Source organism: Centruroides sculpturatus, unplaced genomic scaffold (assembly GCF_000671375.1).
Source record: "Centruroides sculpturatus isolate CEXI.00-Female unplaced genomic scaffold, Cexi_2.0 scaffold1231, whole genome shotgun sequence".
Classification (NCBI taxonomy): Eukaryota; Metazoa; Arthropoda; class Arachnida; order Scorpiones; family Buthidae; genus Centruroides; species Centruroides sculpturatus.
In genome coordinates, this window is record NW_019386116.1 from 220,136 (window position 1) to 243,796 (window position 23,661).

The 23,661-nt window shown below is 33.5% G+C and overlaps 1 protein-coding gene across 1 annotated transcript; it reads left to right on the forward strand.

The window, feature by feature from the left end:
- Nucleotides 1–12,603: 12,603 nt before the first annotated feature.
- Nucleotides 12,604–17,851, forward strand: LOC111613680 (zinc finger protein 577-like). Its single transcript, XM_023355025.1, has 4 exons — nt 12,604–12,633; nt 14,582–14,797; nt 15,782–16,030; nt 17,720–17,851. The coding sequence occupies exons 1-4, from the start codon at nt 12,604–12,606 to the stop codon at nt 17,849–17,851; spliced, it is 627 nt and encodes a 208-aa protein (XP_023210793.1).
- The last annotated feature ends 5,810 nt before the right edge of the window (nt 17,852–23,661 follow it).

Sequence of the window (23,661 nt, forward strand, 5' to 3'; positions counted from 1 at the left end):
TTACCCGTTTTCACAGAATGCAAGAATTAGGTCCCCCGTTTCCAGACTAATTAGAGACCTGGTCCCGATTCTATTTCTGAACGTCTCCTGTTCACGTCAAGTCAAACGAACTATTTTCAACGTTTCTGGAACGTTTACAATCGTTCTATAATCGAACCTTTATTCGAATTTTTTGTTCGAATTCAAATTCGAATATTGTTCGAATTTAATTCGAACAATATTGTTCGAATTTTGTTTAATTTTGAATTTTAAATTTGAATATTGTTCGAATTTAATTCGAACAATATTCGAACAAATTCGAACAAATTCGAACAAAACATTCGAAATAGAAAACCACTTTCAACTACTTTCAACCCCATATCTCTCGCACCCTTATAGCTATCGAGACGCAACCCCAAAGTGCACGAATGGAAACTTGGGGCTACTACCACATACAAACACCATTCACGTGCGATGTGTAGTTTTGGCGGAAAAGTGAAATATAGGGACACACATGTACATTTATATATATATATATATATATATATATATAAATGTACGATGTACATATATATATTTAGATAGAAAGTTATGATCGATTCTCTGTCAGATGTTCGAGAAACTGCACTTCGTTTGTAATCTCATTGCTGCAAACCTTGCATTTAATGCAGACGTTTTTGTCACTTGATGCGATCTCCTTATAAACAAATACGTATATTATTTATATACATTCATGTTTGTGAAAATTGCAACACCATGAAGGAATTGTACAAATTGAACCAAACTTACAGGAAATGTAAAGTGAGGCAAGACATGCAAATGAATAGAATTACAAAGCGATTGCATATGCGTGGAACGAGAACCAGCTCCTTATCAGCCGCTTGTTCCGGGTATATAAAGGACTGTAAAGATGCATTGAAATCTGTTTATCTCCTCTGTCTGTGGTAAACGTTTCATTGGTGGTCAATATGCCTCGTCAAAAGCGAAGGAAGCCATACCAACAACTAACGAAGTTCGTACGAGGCCGCATTGTTAGTATGTGAGAAGGTGAATTTTCGTATCGAGAAATCGCAGCCCGCACGCAGTGTAATGCCACAACAGTGATGCGTGTTTTGAAGAAATGGACAGAGGAGAACCAAATAAGGCGAAAACCTGGCAGTGGGGCAAACAATAGCGGAATGGCACGGGACAACACACACCTCATCCACGTGGCTATGACAGACCGTACGGCGTCCTTTCATATGTTAGCACAACGTTGGAGCACGGCTACAGGTGTTTTAATGTCTAGTTTCACGGTTCATTGCATTGCCGTCTGGTGCAGCATGAATTGCGTGCAAAGGTTCCTCTAAGCAGACGCCTTTGACTTCAGCGGGTTCAGCAACACAGCACGTGGCGTGCCCAGTGGAAACAAGTTGTTTTTTCTGGAGAATCTCGCTACAATCTGCAGTACAATGATGGAAGACATTACAGAGGGGAACGTCTCCTCCCACAGTGGCATCATGGTATGGGTATAATTGTCGATCCCAGCTAGTGCACATTGCGAGCAACCTCAACAGTGATCGCTACATATGGAAAATTGTGGATCCAGAGATCTTCCCCCTTCTTCAACGCATTCCGTGTGCTGTATTTCAGCAGGATAATGCCCGTGCACATGTTTCTCAGACTGCACAAGCCTTCTTCAGTGCCCAACAAATTTTGCTTCTTCCATGGCCTGCTTATTCCCTGCATATGTTGCCCATCGAGCATATCTGGGATTTCATTGGTCGGTGACTCGCTCGTACAGCTGGTGGGCACACAATAAGACTGAACTTTGGCGTCAAGTCGAAGCCAACTAAAATGCCATTCCCCACGATTACATTCAGAACCTGTATGATTTAATGCCATGATGTGTACAGGCTCTCGTCACTCAGCGTGGCGGACACACAAAGTACTGATTTCCGACATTCTTTTTGTTTTTTTCTCTTGTAAATTTGATCATTTATTTGTTCTACTATCAGTAATGTGTGGAATAAATTTTATTAATTTCTGACAATTCCTTAATGGTGTTGCAATTCTCACAAACAGGAGTGTATTAATGTTAGAACATCCAGAAATTGTTTAGGTATAACAATTGTTGTAACAATTTTTTTATTTTTCATCATTGACAGACACATAATTCAAAAATACGTAAGGCCTTTTATAGTTCAAATCATTTTAATAATGACACTTACCATTCACTCGAGTTGCAACAATTTCTGGTTTGAAAAAACGACAAATTTTGCAATTGTTGTTAAAATGTAATTATTAACATTGCATTGTTAAATGAAATACAGGTAGCTTTCGGTTTACGCCAATTCAATTTACGCCGATTCACAATAACGCCGCTGCGCAATTCGCCGTTTCGAGGTGTAAATTTTCCCGATTTTCCCTATGCCAGACTAATTTTAATTTCAGTGTTGACGTATTTACCGAGCCGCGACATTGTACATTCGTTAAAACAAAAATTTTTATTGAATAGAGGAGAAGGCGGTATTATGGAATCCCAATTACATTTTAGTGAATTGTAGACAAGGTATCATAACTACACCCACATTTTTTGTGCGAAAAGTACTGGTAACTTGTAAACTAAATGTTCCTAATTGGATTTTTCGCTAGTGTAATTATAAGTATGGTTTTTGAAGGCTTTTGTACAAAAAGTCCGAAAGTAGGCTTAGAGAAAATCGGGTGGTAATATGGAACCTTACTGTATATTTTCAAAAAAATGCTTTAATGTAGCCAAAAACAAATAGGAAAGGACAAAAAATGTTAAATAATTACAAAATTATTTACTCCAATGTATTTTATCGCAAAAATGCTTTTATAATAGAAAAATATGACCTCCATCAACAATATATATTCCAGCAGCTCTTTTTCGATATTCTCGGGAAGAATTGGCTTTCTACCTAGTGTCTTTTTCACAAATTGCTCTGGAGGAATGTCTGCTTGCAAATAGAAAGTTCGGAGGAGTTGAGTTCCATATTACTGTAAAAGCACCAATGGGGTCCGTATTTCACGCATCGCCATCTCGAATTAACTTATGTCTGTCGAGACCAAAATTTAAAAAACGTGAACATCACACAGATTAATATGTACCCCTAAGTCTCTGGAACGGAATACATGCACCAGTGAACCTACAACTACACGATTTATATTTTAAAAATAATTAAATTCACTTAGCATTCAAAACTTGCGAATTTTGAAAAAAACAAATTTGCTGATTAAATACGGACAACCGTTTAACTGAAGTAAAACGGGTTTTCCCCTTGCTATGGATGTCTGCCTAGTTCAGTTCAGCCACATTCCGCTGCAGTTCGCCTTTATTATCAGTTCGAAATGGGGTGGTTCCATAATACCCGCATTGTTCCATAATACCACCTTCTCCTCTATATTTATTTTTTCTGTTTAATATTATTGGGCATGTATACATTTGCATTAAATTAATATTAAAATACTAAACATGTACGTACCCACGAGTCAAGATATTAAACTTAATAGTCCAATAAATGGCATCCGAATCCATAGTGTCAATGAATGTATTCCGTATCAGTTCATTCAGGAAAAACCTTACGACGCAATAGCACTTCTGGCGATCACAAATTATCGTTAGTGAGACAAATTTACTTCTCGTTGGCCAGAAGATATTTATCTCTCCTTAGCCACCTCGAACTTTACCGCTCAAAGTTTGACGGATGAAGTTTGTGAGTTAGACAATGATTGGGAGCGAAGTGCAAATGTAAAAAGGAGCATCATATTTGACCATATTCCGAAATTTATAATGAAAGAAATCAAAAATGTAAACAATTAAAGATGGATACTTTTTTCCGAAAAATGAAAGAAATTTGAAACTAAAATTTTTAAATAAAACATTTTATTATATTTTATGTTAAAATACATTTTAAAAATTAAATTTATATGTATTTTGTATTATATTGTATTAATAAACAAAATCACTGTATTTGCGTATTTTTCTCTTATGTGGAACCAAACCCTATACCTCAGTGTAAATATGGGTTCGTTTTACGCAGATTCGATTTGCGCCTGCTTTTGTAGGAACGGAACTGCGGCGTAAACCGAGGGCTACCTGTAACGTTCATTTAACTAGAGTCTGATAAATGATCTGTGACTTATCTAAGCAATAATATACAAGATGAATTGATAAATTTGAGTGTACAGTACAAAATAGAATACTGTACTCGAAAAATATCCAAGGGCGTTTTATGTGCCCTGCGTATTTCATTCTTTATGTCTAGTTGCGAGTGATGCGGGTCTTCTTCTACAGAAACAATAACTTTTTTTTCTATTGTACAAGAACTTTACACTTTTTTTCTGGTTCTACAAAGCGTTGGGAAGTGTTAAAAAAATATGTTTCACAATTAACTCTAAAACCATTGAGCGCTACTCAATGGATGGTCAAGCCGCGATTTCAACTTTGCGAAATCTATAATGCGTTATTCCAAATAATAGAAGACGTCAACAGAGATGCAAAAACTAATGTTAAAACAAGAGGATTAGCAAAAAATATTAAAAATTACTAGTTTATATGCGGTGTAATTTTTTGGCACGATATTTTACATGAAATAAATTTAGTCTCGAAGCTATTGCAATCTGTAACTATAAATTTGTCAGATTGTGTAAGGATGTTATCAGAAATTATACAGAAATTTATAGACAATCGGGACACGATCGGATGAAAATCGCTGCTGATGAGATTGCGACACAGAATTTCTTGCCGAAACCGAAGTTAGAGCCAGAAGAAAAACGCATCAATTTTATTAACATTTCCTTCCTCTGTAATTAGCGGGGAAAGAAGTTTCTCCAAATGAAAATTAATAAAACACTACTTAAGAAGTTCAATACGCCAAACTGAAACTTAGAAATCTATCATTTATTTCTATTGAATCTACAGTTAAAGTTAGAAGAGTAAAAAGTGTAGTAGATTGCTGTAGTTGATAGTCAATATCAATATTTTATAATAGTTTATATTTTCAAAATAAAAATAGTATTCGTGCATTTTGTGCACTTAAAAAATCACAATCGAAGGTTAATCTAAAGAAAAAAAATTTAAGCGGCGGCAATTCGAAGACTCCCATTATACAGAAAAATTCCACCGCACGGCCATGCGTGTAGTGGAAACCATCGGAGCGGTTTCTCTACGAATTCGGTCCGTTTCTAACGATGGGAACTTTATAGAAAAGAAAATTAAAAATTGTCCAAAACTGACAATATGCCGAAGGAATCGGTTTTATTCATTTCTGTCGAGATGCATCCACTTTTTTTCGCGTTGCCGAGCTTCAGTAACGTTAACAAAATAGAATAAAATCCACCTAACATCTGTAAAATAAGAAAGTCTTTTATTCCAGCCAGTGTTTATAATTACAAGAACATAGAATATGAAACTCAGACGCTAGAACTCAGATTTAAAATTTAAATATTGTGATTAAATAAATTTTTATGCTTGAAAAAAATCTTAATCGCACACATGGTCAGTGAGAAACTAAATTCGTGTCTAACGAAATACACCAGAAAGAGGTACTCACTCTCATGACAAAGTTATTCTTGACGAAGAAGAATCCTCCGATAGAAATACCAATCGGGGTCTTTCCGAATCTCTTCATGAAATCTAGAAACTAATCAAATAACTTTATTAATCAAATTGTCTACGGTTAAAAGGCGAATTTAATAATTAATAGAGTATTTCCAGCGATTTCAACCTTGAGTTTGCTTTTAATTTTCATGTGGACAGAAGAAAATATGATTTCTATGAAGATATTGTACAACTGAAAAAGAAATGAAAATTAATTTAATTTATATTCTTTTAATTATTTTTAGAATAAGTTCGCGTTAAACTCGGCATTGTAAAGTATCAATATATTATAGGAGCGATTGAAAACGGTATTCATTGCGATACAACACGAAAATAAAAGACTCCAGCAACGAGTTCCTTATCTGTCTGTGTGGCGCTATCCGTTAAATAAAATATGCTAACAGATGACTCTATAAATGCTGTTTTAATAGAGAAAGTTACGATAAAATGTACGATTTTCTATTTAAACTTATATGTTAGTTATATTATGGTTTGCAATTACATAAATATTTTAAATGTTCCATGCAATTAAATAAGTAATTGCATAAATTGCTTAAATCAAATTTTAAGTTTGCTCTTTTCGCTCTATGGCACTAAAGGTTAGTTCACACATTCGCGAAATTGCAAAATTTGCCGGAAACCACGTCGTATCTGACGTGTCGATCATTCCCTCCGTTTTTCGCTTTCGCCAGCGAATTGCGCTCAGTGTGAACTAAGCTTAAGAGGATCTTTACGAAGCCCGTTACGAATTCGGCAAGGTCATTAACGAGGCAGGAAGGTTTGCTTTACGGGAATAGCTTATAATTAGATGACGAGAAAAAGAAGAGAGATATAAAAAAATATTGGTGTTTTAATTTCCTATTCTGTCTTTCACTACAATATTATAATAATGAAATTTTTGCCTATTATTACTGTTTTCGTATCGCAAGTTTCCTTTATTCTATTACTAAAGAACAAAATAATGAATCGTAAAAGAAATGCGTCGTAGCCACTTAATTCGAATGACGATACAATAATTTAAAAATGAAAACTATCGACACGAAAAAAATATATATTTATTTTCTCTTTTTATTACGTAAATAAAGATAGCGTTTACCTCAGATGTTAAACGGGATAAAGCAAAGGAAAGTAGAAAAGTCACTAAAAATAAGACTAAACGTAAAGCCGAAATGATGATTCTCAGAGACAAGTTTATGTCGATGAATGCCACCACGTAAATGAAAAAGCAATTGACATACAGAGCCACGGCGTAGAACAGAGGAAGGACGTATTGGCACACCTCGTCCACCTGTACCAAACCGTCCAAAATTTCCGTGTGCTTTTCTACGCAACTGTTTAAGAAGATCTCCACACGACTGTGTTCGGCGTGGAAACTCTTCATCGCGGTTGACAGAGTTTTTAATCTTTCGAACATTATAAATCCAACGACGATACCTTGCAAGACGGAAAGGAAAATAACAGCGTAGAAGTATATGAAGGTAACATTCATTAAAATGACGCAAAATGCCGCTTCCTCGGGAGATTTCTTTTCTCTCGTGATTGGAAAACCGAATATATCAAGTATTACAGATACAAAAATCATGAGAATAAAGTAGAGAATAAGTGAAATTAATAAAAATTCTTCGAAGTATTTGTTTAAGGAGATTTCTTCTTCGTACGCGCTTTTCTTGTATTCGAAGTACAGTTTTCTTTTTTTAAATATGCCGAAAAGAACAGCGCTAAACAGATAAAAAATAAAATATATCAATCTGATGAAACAATTGTCGGACTTGTAAACGTATACCCACTCACTGCACGTCACGCCTTCGAAAAAGGTTTCCAGAAACTGTCGAATTGTTATAGTCCACAAGAAAAGTTGTACCGTATTTTCGTAATACCCGTAAGCTTTATCCAGGAAAAAACGAAATTTCGGTTTTCTTTCGTTCTTCTGGCAGTTGCAGTCCATAATTATATTCGTGGCGAAGACTTTTGCCGCTCGAAGAATAAAGTCGATCTGACAAACTGGACACCCGGCATTTACATCCGAATCCATTATCGACTGTAATTTAACCCGACTGTAATTAGGGAATAATTGGTTTTAAAATTTTCAATTCGCAGGAATAAAATTTTTTTAATTCTCACCAGGAGCTAATATTGATGTTTAAACACCAACATACGTTTGTTCCGATGGCAGACGTACACGAATGACGATTATTTTATAAGACTGAGCAGTAGAGAATTTCATCTAAGCGCAGCAATTAGAAAACTAATTACGTATTGATTCTGTTCGATCTGAAACAAGATATTAATACAATATTCGATCCATTGATATTAATACAAACATTGCGTGATAATAACAAATTAAGTATAAAATTTGATTGTATCTTTTATTAAAACCTATCTGATTTATATCGATTCGTCCGTCTTACGATAATTATGTGTAGGGGAGACCGGGGCAACTTCGGCATGCGGGGCAAGTTTGTCAAGCGCTTTTTTTAAAAAACAAATTAAAAAGAGACTTTGGTTATAGGTTAGACAGTTGAGTTTTATTGGTGGCTTGTTGAGTGTAGTGTTTTTATTGTTCTCCAACAAGCGTAGTTGAATTATCAAGCAAATTTTCATTTTCGTTGAATTCCATATAATATTTTTTTCCCATTTATATTGAATTGGCAGGTTTTGTTATAATTCCATGATAACGAAAGTTACTTTTCCTGTTAGAAGGATGTAACTTCAACTTATTCACGTGGCCAGATCGGCAACATAAAGCCATATTAGAAGCAAAGGATAAAAATCAAACAGATGATAAATGAAAACATGTTTGCACTTGTTATTCATGTATATATGTCTTTCAACTTGCATTTCGTTGTAATAATATTAAATGGGTGTTGGATTTGTATTTCTTTGTTTTAATAGTGAATTCCAACTTATACATTGTTAATAACATAATTTTATATACGTGCCAATCTTGCCCCATTACTGTTGCCCCTATACCAGAGGCAAATTTAATAAAAATAATTAAAATAATTACAACTTTACAAAAAGAGAGAAGTTGCCGATCTTGCCCCTATACCCGGGGCAACTTCGTCAATTTCTCTCTTCTTGTAAAGTTGTAATTATTTTAATTATTTTTATTTCCAAACTGATTTTAACCAGTTCTATAGTAAGGTAACATTCCAATAGACAATATGCAAAGCTTTTTTTTTAGTTTACAGCAGTATTTATTACACAAAATTTAAGTAAAGCTTAACATGCCGATCTTGCCCCGGTCTCCCCTACTTAGTGGAAAGCTAATACGAAAATATTTTACTGAATTGAAAGCTTTCCTATTTATTAAAGAATGTCGAGGATTTGAATATTTATCCTGTTACTAAGATATAACCAAACTAATCGCAGAGTGGAAATGCATATTTTGGAAAATAAATAAAATAGTTAGGAAAGAAAACGCGTTAACCGGGTTCCCATCCACAACATTGGCTATAAACGGCAGAAGCTCTTCTCTTTGCCCCTTTAAGGAATAAAATGGCAGACGTTCGGTATTAAATAATTTTATTAAACAAACGATTTGGCTTCGGACAATAACAAAAGCGGAAGACGATTTCCGGTTGTACAAAAGTCGAGCCTTGGGACCGCCGTTCTTCCTGTACAAAAGGCGACGCGCCGTCCGCCACGCGTCGCGCCAGAGGCGGCGGCGGGCGGAGAATTTCTCCCGTCCCCGCTTGCCGGGCGCCGAGGCCGTCGGGAAGCCGTCGCCCCACTCGACGACCGAGGAAGACGGAGGGGGCAGCGGCGGACGGAAGCAGCCCGCACCCGGAACCGGAAAAGGAAGACGAACCGCGATTAAAAAGTAGGAAAAGGAGGCCGACCAGGCCTTCCGGTCGACCCGTCGACCCACGCGTGACGTAAATTAAAACGAAAAGGTTAAAAACGAGGACTATCAGATCTTTAGACGGGGACCGACTTAAACCCTGCTAGAATAGACGCAAATTAGCCATAAGAAAAGGGTTAGAGTGGTTCTAAACTAGACGCCTGACTGTTTGTAGATCGGATTCTCTCCCTGAAAAAGAAAGAGCAAACTCGTCATTGGGGAAGCGGATACGTTTCGACCCAAAGAAGAAAGGAACTCACCGTGTCCCACTTGGCCATTTACCTCTCCTTCTCGAACTTGCCGAACTCCCTCCTGTCGTGGATGGTGGTCAACAACTTCCAGATCGGCAGCTAGACAATAAACACTCTATCCATCTTCCACGATACCTTATTTTATAAGCGAGTTCTGTGTACTCGCTGATTTTTTTCACTGCATGTATTTTGTACATTGTGAGTGTTTGGAACAGACGTGACAATAATGTATGTGATTTTATTGTGTTCGTCAGTGAATGTGATGTCTGGTCTGTTGTGGTAAATTATTTTATCTGTGATTTTGGGTGTTGTAGAACATTTTGTGCGTGTAGTTTTCCAATATTGTCTGTTGAACGTACTCATAGTATAGTTCGTGGATGTCTAATAATTTGTGTTTGTTTGCAAGCTCTAGATGTATTTGCGACTTGATTATGTCTATCTAAATTATCTGTCTGTGCCAAGAGGCTGCAACCAGAAGTGATGCGTTGTATGGTTTCTGGCACGATGTGACATTTTCCGCATGTGTCGTTTGTGATTGTGGTTTGTGGTTTGTCGTTTGTGATTGTGGATCTTTGAGTATGTGTCTTCTATAGTTTTTAGTATTTATGATCTGATCCTGTATGGCAATCACGAATCCTTCCGTCTCCCCAAGGAGGCCTTCCCGAGCTAACCAGCTGTTTGACGCAGTTTTGTCAACAAAATCTTGGGCCAGGTCTTAGGGATGTCTGCCACGGAGTGCCTTTCGTACCCGCGATTGCTTAATGGTGTCTTGCTATTTATATGTTGTGTCGTGTCCATACGTTGCAAATGTAAATTTAATGGTTTATTATTTGAGTCTGCTGGAGTTACTGCTTTACGTAACTGCGATGTTTCTTGGTTTTTGTACAAAAACTCTCGCAATGTCTGTATTTGTTTGTAGTGGAGGTTAACTATCTCGATCAGGCCAGGTCCGCCATTCCTTTAGGTGGAAGGATTAAATATTATCTTAATTAAAGAATTCGGCTTTACTTATTATTTTAGATGCGGTTTTTTGCGTTTTTGCAGAAAATCGAATATATTTTCAGACCATATAAAAAATTCTCTAATTAATCTCGGAAGAGAGAGACCTAATTTTTACACCCGGTGAAAACGGGTAAGATCGGCTATAATCTAATAATTTTAATCTTCGCTATCGTTACTTTTTTCTCGAGCACGCCGGGCTCATCTGCTAGTAAATAGATAAAAACATCAGTCAAATTGTCAGCTTGAAGCCGTTTTGACACTCGCCTTTCCTTAACTTGTCATTGTATTGTTTCCACTTCAACGTATGTGAATTTAGTAAAAATAGAGCAAAAAATAACGAACGCAAAAGTAGGCAAATATAAATATTTCCTAAGCAACTCTATCACACACACAGAGCCGTAACTAGGCAGGTGCAACAGGTGTACCCGCACAGGGCCGTCTTGGAAGGGTTGGGCCCAAACTGCTGTCACAAAAAATTATATTTTTAAATTTTAAATTTTTCTGCTTTTCTACAGCGCGGTTTGGCGATTACATTTCGCCTTACTTAGATCCTAGATGTCCGCTCACCAGTGTTTCCAACCGTGGCGACTTTTAGAGGGACGTGGTGAGTTAGCGGAGACCTCAGACAAATCAGACAAAAGTAGCGCCTTTTCAGTTTTTTTAATTTATTTTTTGAGAAATTTAAATTTATTTTATAGTTTTCAAATTTACAGATTTTTCTCTAGATTATAGAGCTCTCTGGCAACTACTAATATTATTACGATATACAAAACTGTATTTATAGATTTTTTCTACAGTGTGCCGAGCTTGAAAGTTTTAATTTTGAAGTAATGACTCTTATACAAAATATAGAAACTCCGCTTAATATTCTACAGGCTCTTCGTGATTTTGATTTAATTTAATCTTACCAAATATCAATGTCGCTCTTCGAATATTTCTAACTCTTCCCTTTTCTATTGCTTCGTGTGAGAGAAGTTTCAGCGAGTTAAACTTAATAAAAAATTATGTAAGATCAGCAATTATCCTATTATTCGATATTTCTATTATTTCCATAGAATACAATATCGTTAAAAATATTAATTATGATGGTGTGATTAATGAATTTGCTGAAATGAAAGCCAGAAAAATTCAATTAAAATAAATCTTATTAAAAATCTATTGTAATGTATTTGTTTTATTATTTTCCCGAAACCAAATAAATTAAGGGGCCTAAATGCAAATTCTTACACAGGGCACAGGAATGGCTAGTTACGGCTCTGCACACACAGAACGTAAAAGTGGTCCAATATTGCCTAAATTACATTCTATCACACACAGGCACACTTAGTTCATGCAAATGCTACTTTTTAATTCGATTTCCTATTGTCACAACATAATCTTTTTCAATGATAAGTAACTACAATTGCTGTAAAACAACAACAATTCTCATACCCGATCTACTTTTTAAACACAAAAACTGAACTAGTATAAATGCAAAAATATTATCTGATTTACTGATTTAAACACAGCATAGCCAGTCGCTACTTCTCGAGACAAACTAACGTTAAAATCAAATATTTTCAATAACTTAAGCTCAAAGCAGAACTATCGACACGTTAGGCGCGCAATTGTCTTTTATGATAATTGCGGCCTCAGCTTTTAGGAGCGGTCGCGCGGTATATTACAAACAAAAACAGTTGCTTTGCGCTGTCACGTCAAAAGCCTTTTTGCGAGCGCTCGCCAACAATGCACCTGCACCTGCACCATAAACCGAAATCAAAGGGTACCGAAAGCATTTAGGCAGAGGCGTGCGTAAATCATGAATCGTATACATCAATCAAAATAGATGCAGCATCTAATCTTTATGGAGTTATATAGAGTGATAAAAAAAATTCAACACGGATGGGCCAGATGCTGGAGTAGCTATTGGCACAATATTAGGAAAAATGAATTATTTCACTCACGACCAAAGCAAGGTGCGCGTTTGAATGAACTGGTATGACGAATCCACCTTTTATTTCTGGTCTTATTAATACTGTAGATGTCAGCGTGTACTACATACGAACCTAATGCCATTTGCAGAAACAGTTGGAAATAAGTGTCCAATGTGGACGAGCTAATGCACCCATTATTAATACAAAATCAATTCGAGTCTAGATCTGTATCAAATGGAGCGCTTGTTACGGATTGGACCAGGCTCTCCTGATCTTAATCCTGTAGAAAACACGTTTTTTATCTTAGACAGGAAAGTATATAGGAAAAGAAGCAATATACATCAGAGTAATCATTAGAAAAGGCAATAACTGATGCTTTGAACAAAGTAACGGATGACGAGAAGAAAAAAATCTAGCGACCAGTTGCGTAACTTTCCCGGCAACTTTTAAAACTGCGTGCGTGACGCCATCTGTTTTGATGTTTTTTTTTATTATAATCTTTTTATATTTTTAATTATTATGAAATAGCAAAAACCTTAATATGGGAGTTTATAAAAAATTGTACCAGTAAATCCTAACAACGAGTAACATCGTCATTAAGTCCGATCCTACTCGAGATATAAAACACGACTCCCTTTATCTCCTCTCCCCTTCGACCTTCAACTACCGCAATTTGGGAGTTTATAAAAAATTGTACCAGTAAATCCTAACAACGAGTAAAATCGTCATTAAGTCCGATCCTACTCGAGATATAAAACACGACTCCCTTTATCTCCTCATCCCTTCGACCTTTAACCACCGCAATTTAATAGCATCGATCTCTTAATAAACGAAACTCCCTGCAATATTTCAGAAATTTTCGACAAACAGCGCAGCAGAACCTGATTAACCCACTTTGCAGCCCTAGACATTTTATTCTTTAAGAACAAGTCGGTTTTTGAACGACTTTTAAAAACGAATTAAAGTATCATTACATTTGAAACATATTTCTTTGAAATTTTGTTTATACAAATATTTAATAATTCGTTTCTGTTCGACTCGATTTCTTGAAAAGTATTTACAGTATATTGTTGTGTCTTCCGTTAACACAATGAACATTTTTTTCAATTAACAATGCAATGTTAATAATTACATTTTAACAATAATCACAAAATTTGCCACTTTTTTCCAACCAGAAATTGTCACAACTCGAGCATATGGTAAGTGTCATTATTAAAATTATTTGTACTTGAAAAGACCTTTCGTATTCTTGAATTAGTTGTCTTTCAATGATCAAAATACAAAATTTTACAATTGTCAAACTTAAAAAACCTCTATCGATCTAAATATTCTAACATAAAAATATAAATAATATATGTAATTATATCGATGTATTTGTTTATAAGGAGGTCGCTTCGAATGACAAAAACGGCGGCATTAAATGTAAGGTGTGTAAAAATGAGTTTTCAAACGAAGTTCAGTTCCTCGAACATCTGAAGGAGAATCCGAAATGCGAAAAGTTGACTTGCGACGTGTGTCGGAAACAGTTTACTTGGATATCCAATTTGAAAACACACAAGTCAATACATTCAAACGAAAAGAAATTTAAATGCGAGGAATGTGGTTATGTTACAGGAGATGATCGAATTTTAAAAGACACAAAAATAAACACTCGAAAAAAGAACTTTATAAATGTAGCTATTGTAATCATTCAACTATATGGAAAGAAAGTTTACACGGTCATATTTTGTTAAAACATTCGAAAGAACCGAATTTCACTGAAAAAGTAAGTATTTATTTACAAATTTTTTAAGGAAAATCAATCTATATTTGTACAAACAAATAACACTTGAAATGACTATCTAAAATTTTAAATTAATGTCATTTTCGTATTATAATTTACATTTTTAAGTGTTCAAATTATTCGTGTTTGTTAGACATGTTTATTGCGTTTTCTTCAAAAGCAACAATTAAAAAATTCTATATCTTTGATTCTATAATTTTGCCTTAGATTCCTCCGAGATTTCTGGATTTGGAAAAATATCGATGCGAGTTTTGCCCGAAACATTTTCCATTTCCATTCGCTTTAAAACGTCACGAGAAAAGTCACGCGGGAGAAAAACTGTTTCAGTGTGATGATTGTTTTCGAAGATTTACACGAGAGGAGAAATTATACAAACACAAGCGAATAATTCATTCGACAGTAGAAAAACAATCTTCGTCTCAGGTAAATAAAAGTATATTTAAATAATATCCCAGTTTAAAATAAACAATAATATACTTTTCTTATAGTAACATATACAAGATCTACGTAAAGAGAATGTTCTAATTGTAAATGTATTAATTTCACAACGGTCTTTGTGAAGTATTTTCTATTATAATAGTATTGAAATTCTATGGCATAAATATAATTTTTTATAATATGCAGTTGATTGGTATGCAGTTGATATTCGCACTTATTTACACACTTTTTCACAATATTAAAGATTTTTAAAGCGATTTAATTATTACTGCTGAGAAAGCACACCTGTCCCTCTTTTTGCATTGTAAATACGTTCCAAAAAACTGTGTGTTAAAAATTCGTATGAATATACAGTACATGCAACCCGCATGAAAATGCTCGACAAGATCCACAAGTTCAACGAAACGAGAAATTAATTAAGTTACAAAATAAAAACAAACGACGTTTATCATTAACGTTATTTGTATGTAAGAAGAAAAACCGTTGTACCGAATTCTCTTATGCGCGTGTAGTGCTATACCGTGCTTAAAACTAAGCGAAGCAATTAATATTTTTTCTTATTTTTGAAAATTGAATCTCGACCATCTAGATCACAAGTCAGTGCGTCAGTTACTACTTAAGTTTAAATAAATACACAAAAAAAACCCCCCAAATCTTTAATTTTGCTAATGTGTTCTGAAGGTACTGCTATACGTGGCACAAGGATGCATATCACATTTTTTACTGTATTCAAATTTTACAAGTGTCAGTGCCACAAATTGCAGTTCATTTTAAACATCACTGATGGTCCAAGTTAATTCACAAACATAAGTATTGCGTAATGTTTAAATAATGTTTAAGTAAAGATTTTCATCGACAATCTATCATTGTTATGGTAGTTCTGCTATTACCTCTGAATTAAATGTAAAAAAACATCGTAGAATGGTATAACAGGAATTTCATAATTAACAATATTTTTCAATTGTTTAGAAAACTGCTGGTAAAGGCACATCAAAAAGTTTTAAAATCTCGGAACAGAGTGAGATGCACTCTTCTTCTGAAATCTCAGCAGAGAGTTCGATGCAAGAGGAACATCTTGAAACAAACGAGAAAGATAAGAGTTTGAAATTTTCTGAAAAATTATGGCAATGTCATCAATGTCGCATTACTACAAACTCCGAGAAACAATGGTTGCTACATAAACAAACACACGTTGATGAAGTCCCTTGCACGTCAAAGGTATTTAATTGTCATATTCTGTTTACAAGTTTTCGTACTTTGTTAATAAACGTTCAGTTTAAGTTAGGAAAAAACACCAGCACCCAAACACTTCTATACTATAATTTGTTCGAGCGCTAGGGCTGGTAAGCGAGTAAATTATAGTATAGGAAAGATAATCTGTAGCTTATAAAATCGAGTTTCTCACAGTTTTATGAATAAAATACATTACAATATACTTATTGTATATGTAATAAATTACTGGTGGAACCAGGTTGTAAAAGTAGCGCTCGGCAGAAATATCTAAATAAACGAAACCATTAAATATATATTTTTTAAAACCTCAATTTAGCGGTTTTAAAATATACAGTAAATATAAAGACACAACACGGTTTCGAAATATGGAAAAAACTTTTAAATGTTTTGGCATAAGAATAGTGAAAGCATCAGTTATATTAAGTGATAAGAATAGTGAAAGATTTGAGAGACTGTCGATGTCAATAAACTTCACATTACATAGACTACAACTACAAGCAAGGTTTAGAGGAAACAGTCATCTTTATTATGTCGAGCTCTACGTATTCAACCTGGTTTCAGCAGTTTTTTAAATGAGATTTCAAGTATTTTTTAGTTACAGATAACTTTATAAGATAATAGTTTTTAAGATACCTTATGAGACATTCATAACTCGTGATATATTTATGTGACAGTCACGTGTAGTGTGCAGATTCGTCTATGTCCCAAGGAAATGTGTAAAAAATCTGGTGCAGATCGAGCAAAGGCTTTAAAAGTTAATAAAATATGTTAATTAAGAAGTGTGCAGATTCTCGTGTAGTCTATATTTTCCTCTGTGTCTCAGAAAATATATAAAATATAAAATTTAATAAAAAAAACTTAAAAACATTCTGTCATTTATATACAGTACTAGACAAAAAATGTCAAAACGTATATTTGAAAAAAATCGGGGGATGAAATTTGACACGATTTCGATACTGTCTCTTGTTATGTATAGGCACATAAGAACTAGAAAAGTAAAAATGAGATATTATTTTATAAATATTCTATTTTAAAGTCATTAGGCTTGTATTAATAGTTTAAAAGTAATCGCAGAACGATGGTCAAGTGAAATGTTAATATTTAAAAAATAGGCTATAATTTTATAAATACCAAATATTATTAAGTAAAACCTTCAAAAAGACTAGATAAGAGATTAACAGATCTTGAAAGAACACAGACTCTTTCTAGATTTTCCTGTAGCTTGGTGTGACCAAAATCTCTCTCGTTGTAAATCTAGTGGAAAAAATGCTAAATTTGCGATTGTCTAGATCCAGAAAAATTACACGAACTTATTCAAAATTTAAGACAATTGCAGTTCTCACCGCGAACACTAAATATTTTAAATTTTATCCAAATCGGTTCGTTGGTCTCAAAGATATTAATGGTCAAATTTGACACTTTAAATTCAGACGTGTGGCTGAGGTTATAAATATGTAGCACACAATCGAATGAGTATTCATTAAGGATGATACACATTTACTGTTACCACAAATTAGACTTGAGACTGAAGAAGTGCTGAGTTCTCATTTATGAATGATGAATTGAATTTCGTTGACATTTCGAAATTGGTATTTATTGGAAAGTAATTTTTTCATTTTCTTTCGTATAAAGATTTAATTCAAATAATAATAATTAATATATTGATTATTGCAGGAACAAGAAGAAACCGATCCAGAAGTGGTCAGAGCACCCGAAATTCTCGTCGACACGAGAAAAAAAAGTTTGGAAGAGATAAAGGAACAAAAGGAATCGCCTGATTCCGATACTCCGCCAACATTACAATAACCTACGAATGTTTAATATTGAATCATTTTCCATCCAGATTTTAAAAATTTAAACGAGAGATTTTCAAACTTTATTTCTTTCACACAAAAGTGATGTAAACCGCCTCTAAATTCGACATTTAAGACGAATTGAACTTAATGGTTTCTGCAATATTTTGGCAAAATTTCGTGAAAGAAGATAATTAATTCAACAAAATATAAATTTTATTTTTATTGGAAATTTATTGTGATTTGAAAGATTTACTCTATTGTGATTTGAAAGATTTTCGTACTGTCTTTCTTTAGTAATACACACTTTAATATTGTTTTTATGATTGACGTTACCATGCGGATTTTGCAGACTTTGAGAAGGCCATTTCTTAATTTCACGTTGATAAATTAATTTATTTTAATTATTTTTATTTCCAAACTGATTTTAACCAGTTCTATAGTAAGGTAACATTCCAATAGACAATATGCAAAGCTTATTTTTCAGTTTACAGCAGTATTTATTACACAAAATTTAAGTAAAGCTTAACATGCCGATCTTGCCCCGGTCTCCCCTAAGTCTTAAAGAGAAAAACATTTTCCATTTTATTAGCGGAGGATGAGTGCATTTCTCTTTCCGGAGTCGTTTCAATTTCCAAGGAACTGTGAAATGTGTCAATGGAAACTACAACTAAAAATTCACTATTGATGGAAAGACAACGTGACTTAGAAATAGAAAGAGGAGAACTCGAGGAGCAGAGAGCTGGTCGAGTGTCCGCGAGAGTATGCAAATATAGACAAAGATAATGTAGAAATAGTTCATAAAGAAAAATTAACATACAACAGGATGTTTGAAAAAACCATAGAAATCATGAAAAGTAAAGACAGTATAAATAAAAACTGGCTCAATATATTATAAATAAAGCAATCTCTCCTAAAAATAATTTTCCCAAGACGGATTTTGGCAAAAATTCGATTACAAGGTAGCGAACGTCATACGTGGCAACACTAGAGATACCAACGGAAACGACATAAAAACGGGTGGAAGAAAAAGTGGCGGAAACGGCTAAAGTTTTTACAGTCGTATCGTATCGAAGTCTATCTAAATGCAAAGATTTTGGAACTATTTTAATTGTAACGTATACTGGTTTATCCACAAAGGATTAAAGCAGATTTCACGAGATTTTAAATTATACAAAGTATAACTAAAAGGTAAGTCTATATATCGTTTGTTTTTTAACTCATTGTTTTTTATGTAAATTCTCTACTGTAGTTTCGTATAAAGATTTAATTCAAATAATAATAATTAATATATTGATTATTGCAGGAACAAGAAGAAACCGATCCAGAAGTGGTCAGAGCACCCGAAATTCTCGTCGACACGAGAAAAAAAAGTTTGGAAGAGATAAAGGAACAAAAGGAATCGCCTGATTCCGATACTCCGCCAACATTACAATAACCTACGAATGTTTAATATTGAATCATTTTCCATCCAGATTTTAAAAATTTAAACGAGAGATTTTCAAACTTTATTTCTTTCACACAAAAGTGATGTAAACCGCCTCTAAATTCGACATTTAAGACGAATTGAACTTAATGGTTTCTGCAATATTTTGGCAAAATTTCGTGAAAGAAGATAATTAATTCAACAAAATATAAATTTTATTTTTATTGGAAATTTATTGTGATTTGAAAGATTTACTCTATTGTGATTTGAAAGATTTTCGTACTGTCTTTCTTTAGTAATACACACTTTAATATTGTTTNATAGTTAATTGAAGAGGGGCAAAGCCCGAAACGAGTACAAAACAATGTACCGTATCAACTCAACTAATAAACATATTTGATAAAAGTCTTGCCCCGGATCTTTGGAATACAACACAATACTAGTGTTTACTAAGCCAGAATTAGAAAACAGGACAAAGTTTTAGAAAAACAAAAAAAAGTTTATTTTAGAGCTAATATTTTGATAAACTAAGTAGCCTATACTTTTCGTTAGAATATAGAACGAATAAAACCAAAATTTCATGCGGATTGAACAAAATCTGCAGGAGTTACAAAAAAATTCACACACGTGTACAATGCTTTTACAGTCGATCCCCCTATAAGACGGTAGATACGTTTAGTTCTTTACGAATCAATTTTGTAGGAATCGTAGCCAATCACAGCCCGAACGTGTGAAGTTTACGGACTATGGCTGTTTGAAAGGTTTTCTTCCATAAAATTAATCAATTCTAGAATAATTCGAATCAAAATTTCCAAAATACGTATATTTTTTTTGGAAATAATCAGTATAAACTACGCTATAAACAAAAATTGTAAAATTACTTACCGAGTGTGCACCATTCGACATCGCCGTTGCTCAAGCTTGTTTTCGTCGCGGAACAGCGCAACAAACTGCGGCCGCGATTTCTAATAACTTATTTTTCTGCGAAAAGTTCGTTGAATCTTCATCTTTTCAATGCACTGCGACCACTGTTTAACAGTTTGATATAGAAGAATGTATTAATGGCATATACAGTTGGAAAATTATCCAATTTGCTTCTTTTCATAAGAAAATTCATGTAGAAATTAATTATTACATTATTAGACCAATTAAGTCTCGCAAGTGTCTCCGTATCTCTGCGTGCAACGGACAGACGAAAACCTTCGGCTAAAACTTCATCCGCATGATTTGGCTTTAAAGCAGCATCAACTTCCACATCTATTTCGGATGTTAATTCTGGAAAACCATTTAACTGATTTTATTTTCAAGAGGTTTTTCTTGTAAAACTGCTGGTGTTTTTTTTTCTTAAAATTTCTTTTATGTTTTCTTGTGCAATTGCATACTTTGCTTCCCTCTTCTCTCGAATTGATCGCGTTAATTCTTCTTGATAACTTATCTTTTTCTTTTTTTTTTTATCTCGCCTTTCTATTCACTGTCTAAGTTTTTACATCCAATTTTCATTTAAAAAATAGTTTTCTTTTTGTCTTGCTGAAAATTGAACTTCAGAGATTGGTGGTTTACTAACCTGTACCATTGTTATGATCACACTATCATCGTCGTCCTTTTTAATAGGTGAAGGTTTCTCCCTATTTGTCTTCATTAAAGAATATTTGTTCAAAGTACAAGTGTCATTTCCAAATTTCAATATTGGAAGATACTCTTTTGGTGTGGATGCTTTCTTTACATTTGAATGTCAAACATTATGACACATAATGTGATAATTCTATTAAATCACAAGTTGATTTTTTGCTTAATTTCTCTCTTAAGCAATTAAAAACTTTGTTCTTCCATTTAAACCTGAATATCTAATTCTCTTATATTTAGTAGAAGCATCATTCATTTCAAGTCCATTACTTTTATTATTTTCAGAATCTGCGCTAAATTCCTACTACAACAAAACGAATACCAACAGAAGAATAGAACATCTCCGAAAATTCACTATATTTTACAAGAAGAAAGGAAATGCTCTTTCTCTACACTTTTAAAAAAATCTCATTATAAGACTCCGAAAGAAAATCTGTAGAAAATTAAGTGTTTGAAACGGGAATGAGACAGAGGGAATGTTTCGTTTACATTTTCTATGAATTGTGCAAAAAATATTTCCATCCATTAATTGAAGTTTTTACAGAAACGTTTCTTTTTGTAAACAGTGTCACGTTTAACGGGTTAGGTTATTACGTATTAATCAACCCACTCGAAAACAATAATTTTCTTGGCCACAAAGTAGAATGTTTGAAAGAATGGTATATAACTCGAATGGTTTTTATATGGTGGGAACGAATTCACTGTATTAAAAAAAATAAACAATTTTGCTGGATTTGAAAGTAATATGCGAAATTCGGTCGGATGGCCTTTAAAAGTGTTCTACACTATTCCGTCTGTTTATACATTGCAAGAGATTAGTGACTTAATTCGAAGTGTAAAGTATTAAGTGCTATTCTAGTCCTATTAAACATTTCACAAAGTAAAGTGTTCTTATTTATTAATTGAATTATTTTGAGCGAATTGAGAAAGTAAATTTGGTAAATCGTTTTTATACTTGCTACGAAAGGTTTTTTTTTTTTTTCTAATTCCGAGAGCAAAAATCAATTAACTCATTTCAAATTATAAATTTGACGTTTAAAAAATGAAAGATTAACAAGTTAAGGTTTTATATCATAAAACGGTGTAACATATTTTAAACACATTTCGGTTTCTGAAAGATTCCATACAGTAGAGCGTCGTTAATCCGAATCAATTGGGGACTAGAGTTGTTCGGATAACCGATTATGTACGAAAAAATATATTAATCTCTTCCATCCTGAAATTTTTCTGTGTTGCAAGTCGCTTTGCGTTGAATTTTTGTCGATGTTAAGCCTAACGTAAACTATTTAAAATAATAATCGTGGCTATTGTATTGTTAAAAATTATTTCTTTATTTTGTACAAACAAAATAAATATATTGAGAAATATAACAACAATAAAAAAATTATACTTCAGAAGTTAATTTAGTATCAAAAACGTAAAATATTTGAGTAGCCCAGGACATAGCTAAAGATTGCAGCGCCACAGCAATAGCGAAAATTAAAATTCGCCAACTGGAATTCTTTCGGATAAACGACGCTCTACTGTATTTATTATTATAAATACAAAATCTTTTCCTAAAATAATTATTGTTGAAATATATAACAATTATAACTATCCTCGGAATTCTGTTTATTCTATATAATGGTCTAACAATTATACTTTTCTAGATTTCATTTCCTATTATATTACTTTTCCGTCTGTTATATATAACATAGGAAAAGCTTGTTGAATGGTAAAAAACGTTTGCCCCATATTTAGACTTTCGGGAACTTAAAATATCCAAAAGTACAAAAAAATTTGTTTTTTTTTCAATAAATATGGTTGTTCGTGCGTAAAACGATTCTATTCCGGCTGTTTGAAGTTTAATAACTCCGATACTTTCTGTCGAAAATTCCTAAAATTTCACAGTAAAGTTTCTGTATTGGGGGTTGACTGTATTTACTTTTGTTAGTTAGAGGTCGAGGAGTGGTGAGATAAAAGAAAATCTGTGTTTCGTCCCTGGAATACGGTCAGATTTATTGAGAATTTTACTCGTCATCGGTATTTACAATTTGTTATAAAATTCCTGTCTACTTTTAAAATTCAATTTTTGCCATTTTATAATAATTAAAAATATAAAAATATTTTTAAAATAAAATATCTTAACGGAGGCGCCACACGCAATTTAAATGCTGTCCAGAAAGTTTCGATGGTGCCGATGGATTTTATAAAAATGTTGTATATGCTAATATAGAGAAAAATAGTCATTGTATCCAGCCTTCTAGAGATATGAGAGAATTCTCGATAATCTTTTCACCCCTAGTCCTTTAACTAACAAAATTTAGTAGCATTAATTTTCCTAATACACAAATTACCCTGCAGAATTACGGAAATTTTCGACAAAAAGCACACGAGTTATTAAGTTTCGAACAGGGTGAACAAAATAGTGCTACACATAGACACACACACACATACACAATAACATCTATTCATACACAAATTACCCCCGAAATTTCTTTGCGTTTCTCAACGTTGAAGGAGTCCCGAGTAAAAAAATGTATAAATCCTAGTATCATTTTTTGACCTATCGCCATACTTTTCCTCTTTTATGTATATAATAGAGCCGAGAAAGTAATTAATTGTTTAATACACGTTTAATTACAATTATTAACAATTACAATTGTAAGACAATAAACAATCTGTCAAGAAACTAGTTTAATTCTTCAAAAATTACAATTTAAAAACCAATTTGATGAATTTCGCATGAAAGTATTCCAGTTTAAAAATCTCTTTCTGCAATTTTGAAAAAAAAA

Excerpts from the sequence above, each read along its gene's own strand:
- LOC111613680 (XM_023355025.1), top strand. The coding sequence starts at position 12,604 with ATGAATTATTTCACTCACGACCAAAGCAAG. Across the intron at positions 14,798-15,781 it reads AAAAACAATCTTCGTCTCAG|AAAACTGCTGGTAAAGGCAC; the intron begins GTAAATAAAAGT and ends TCAATTGTTTAG. Across the intron at positions 16,031-17,719 it reads AAGTCCCTTGCACGTCAAAG|GAACAAGAAGAAACCGATCC; the intron begins GTATTTAATTGT and ends TGATTATTGCAG.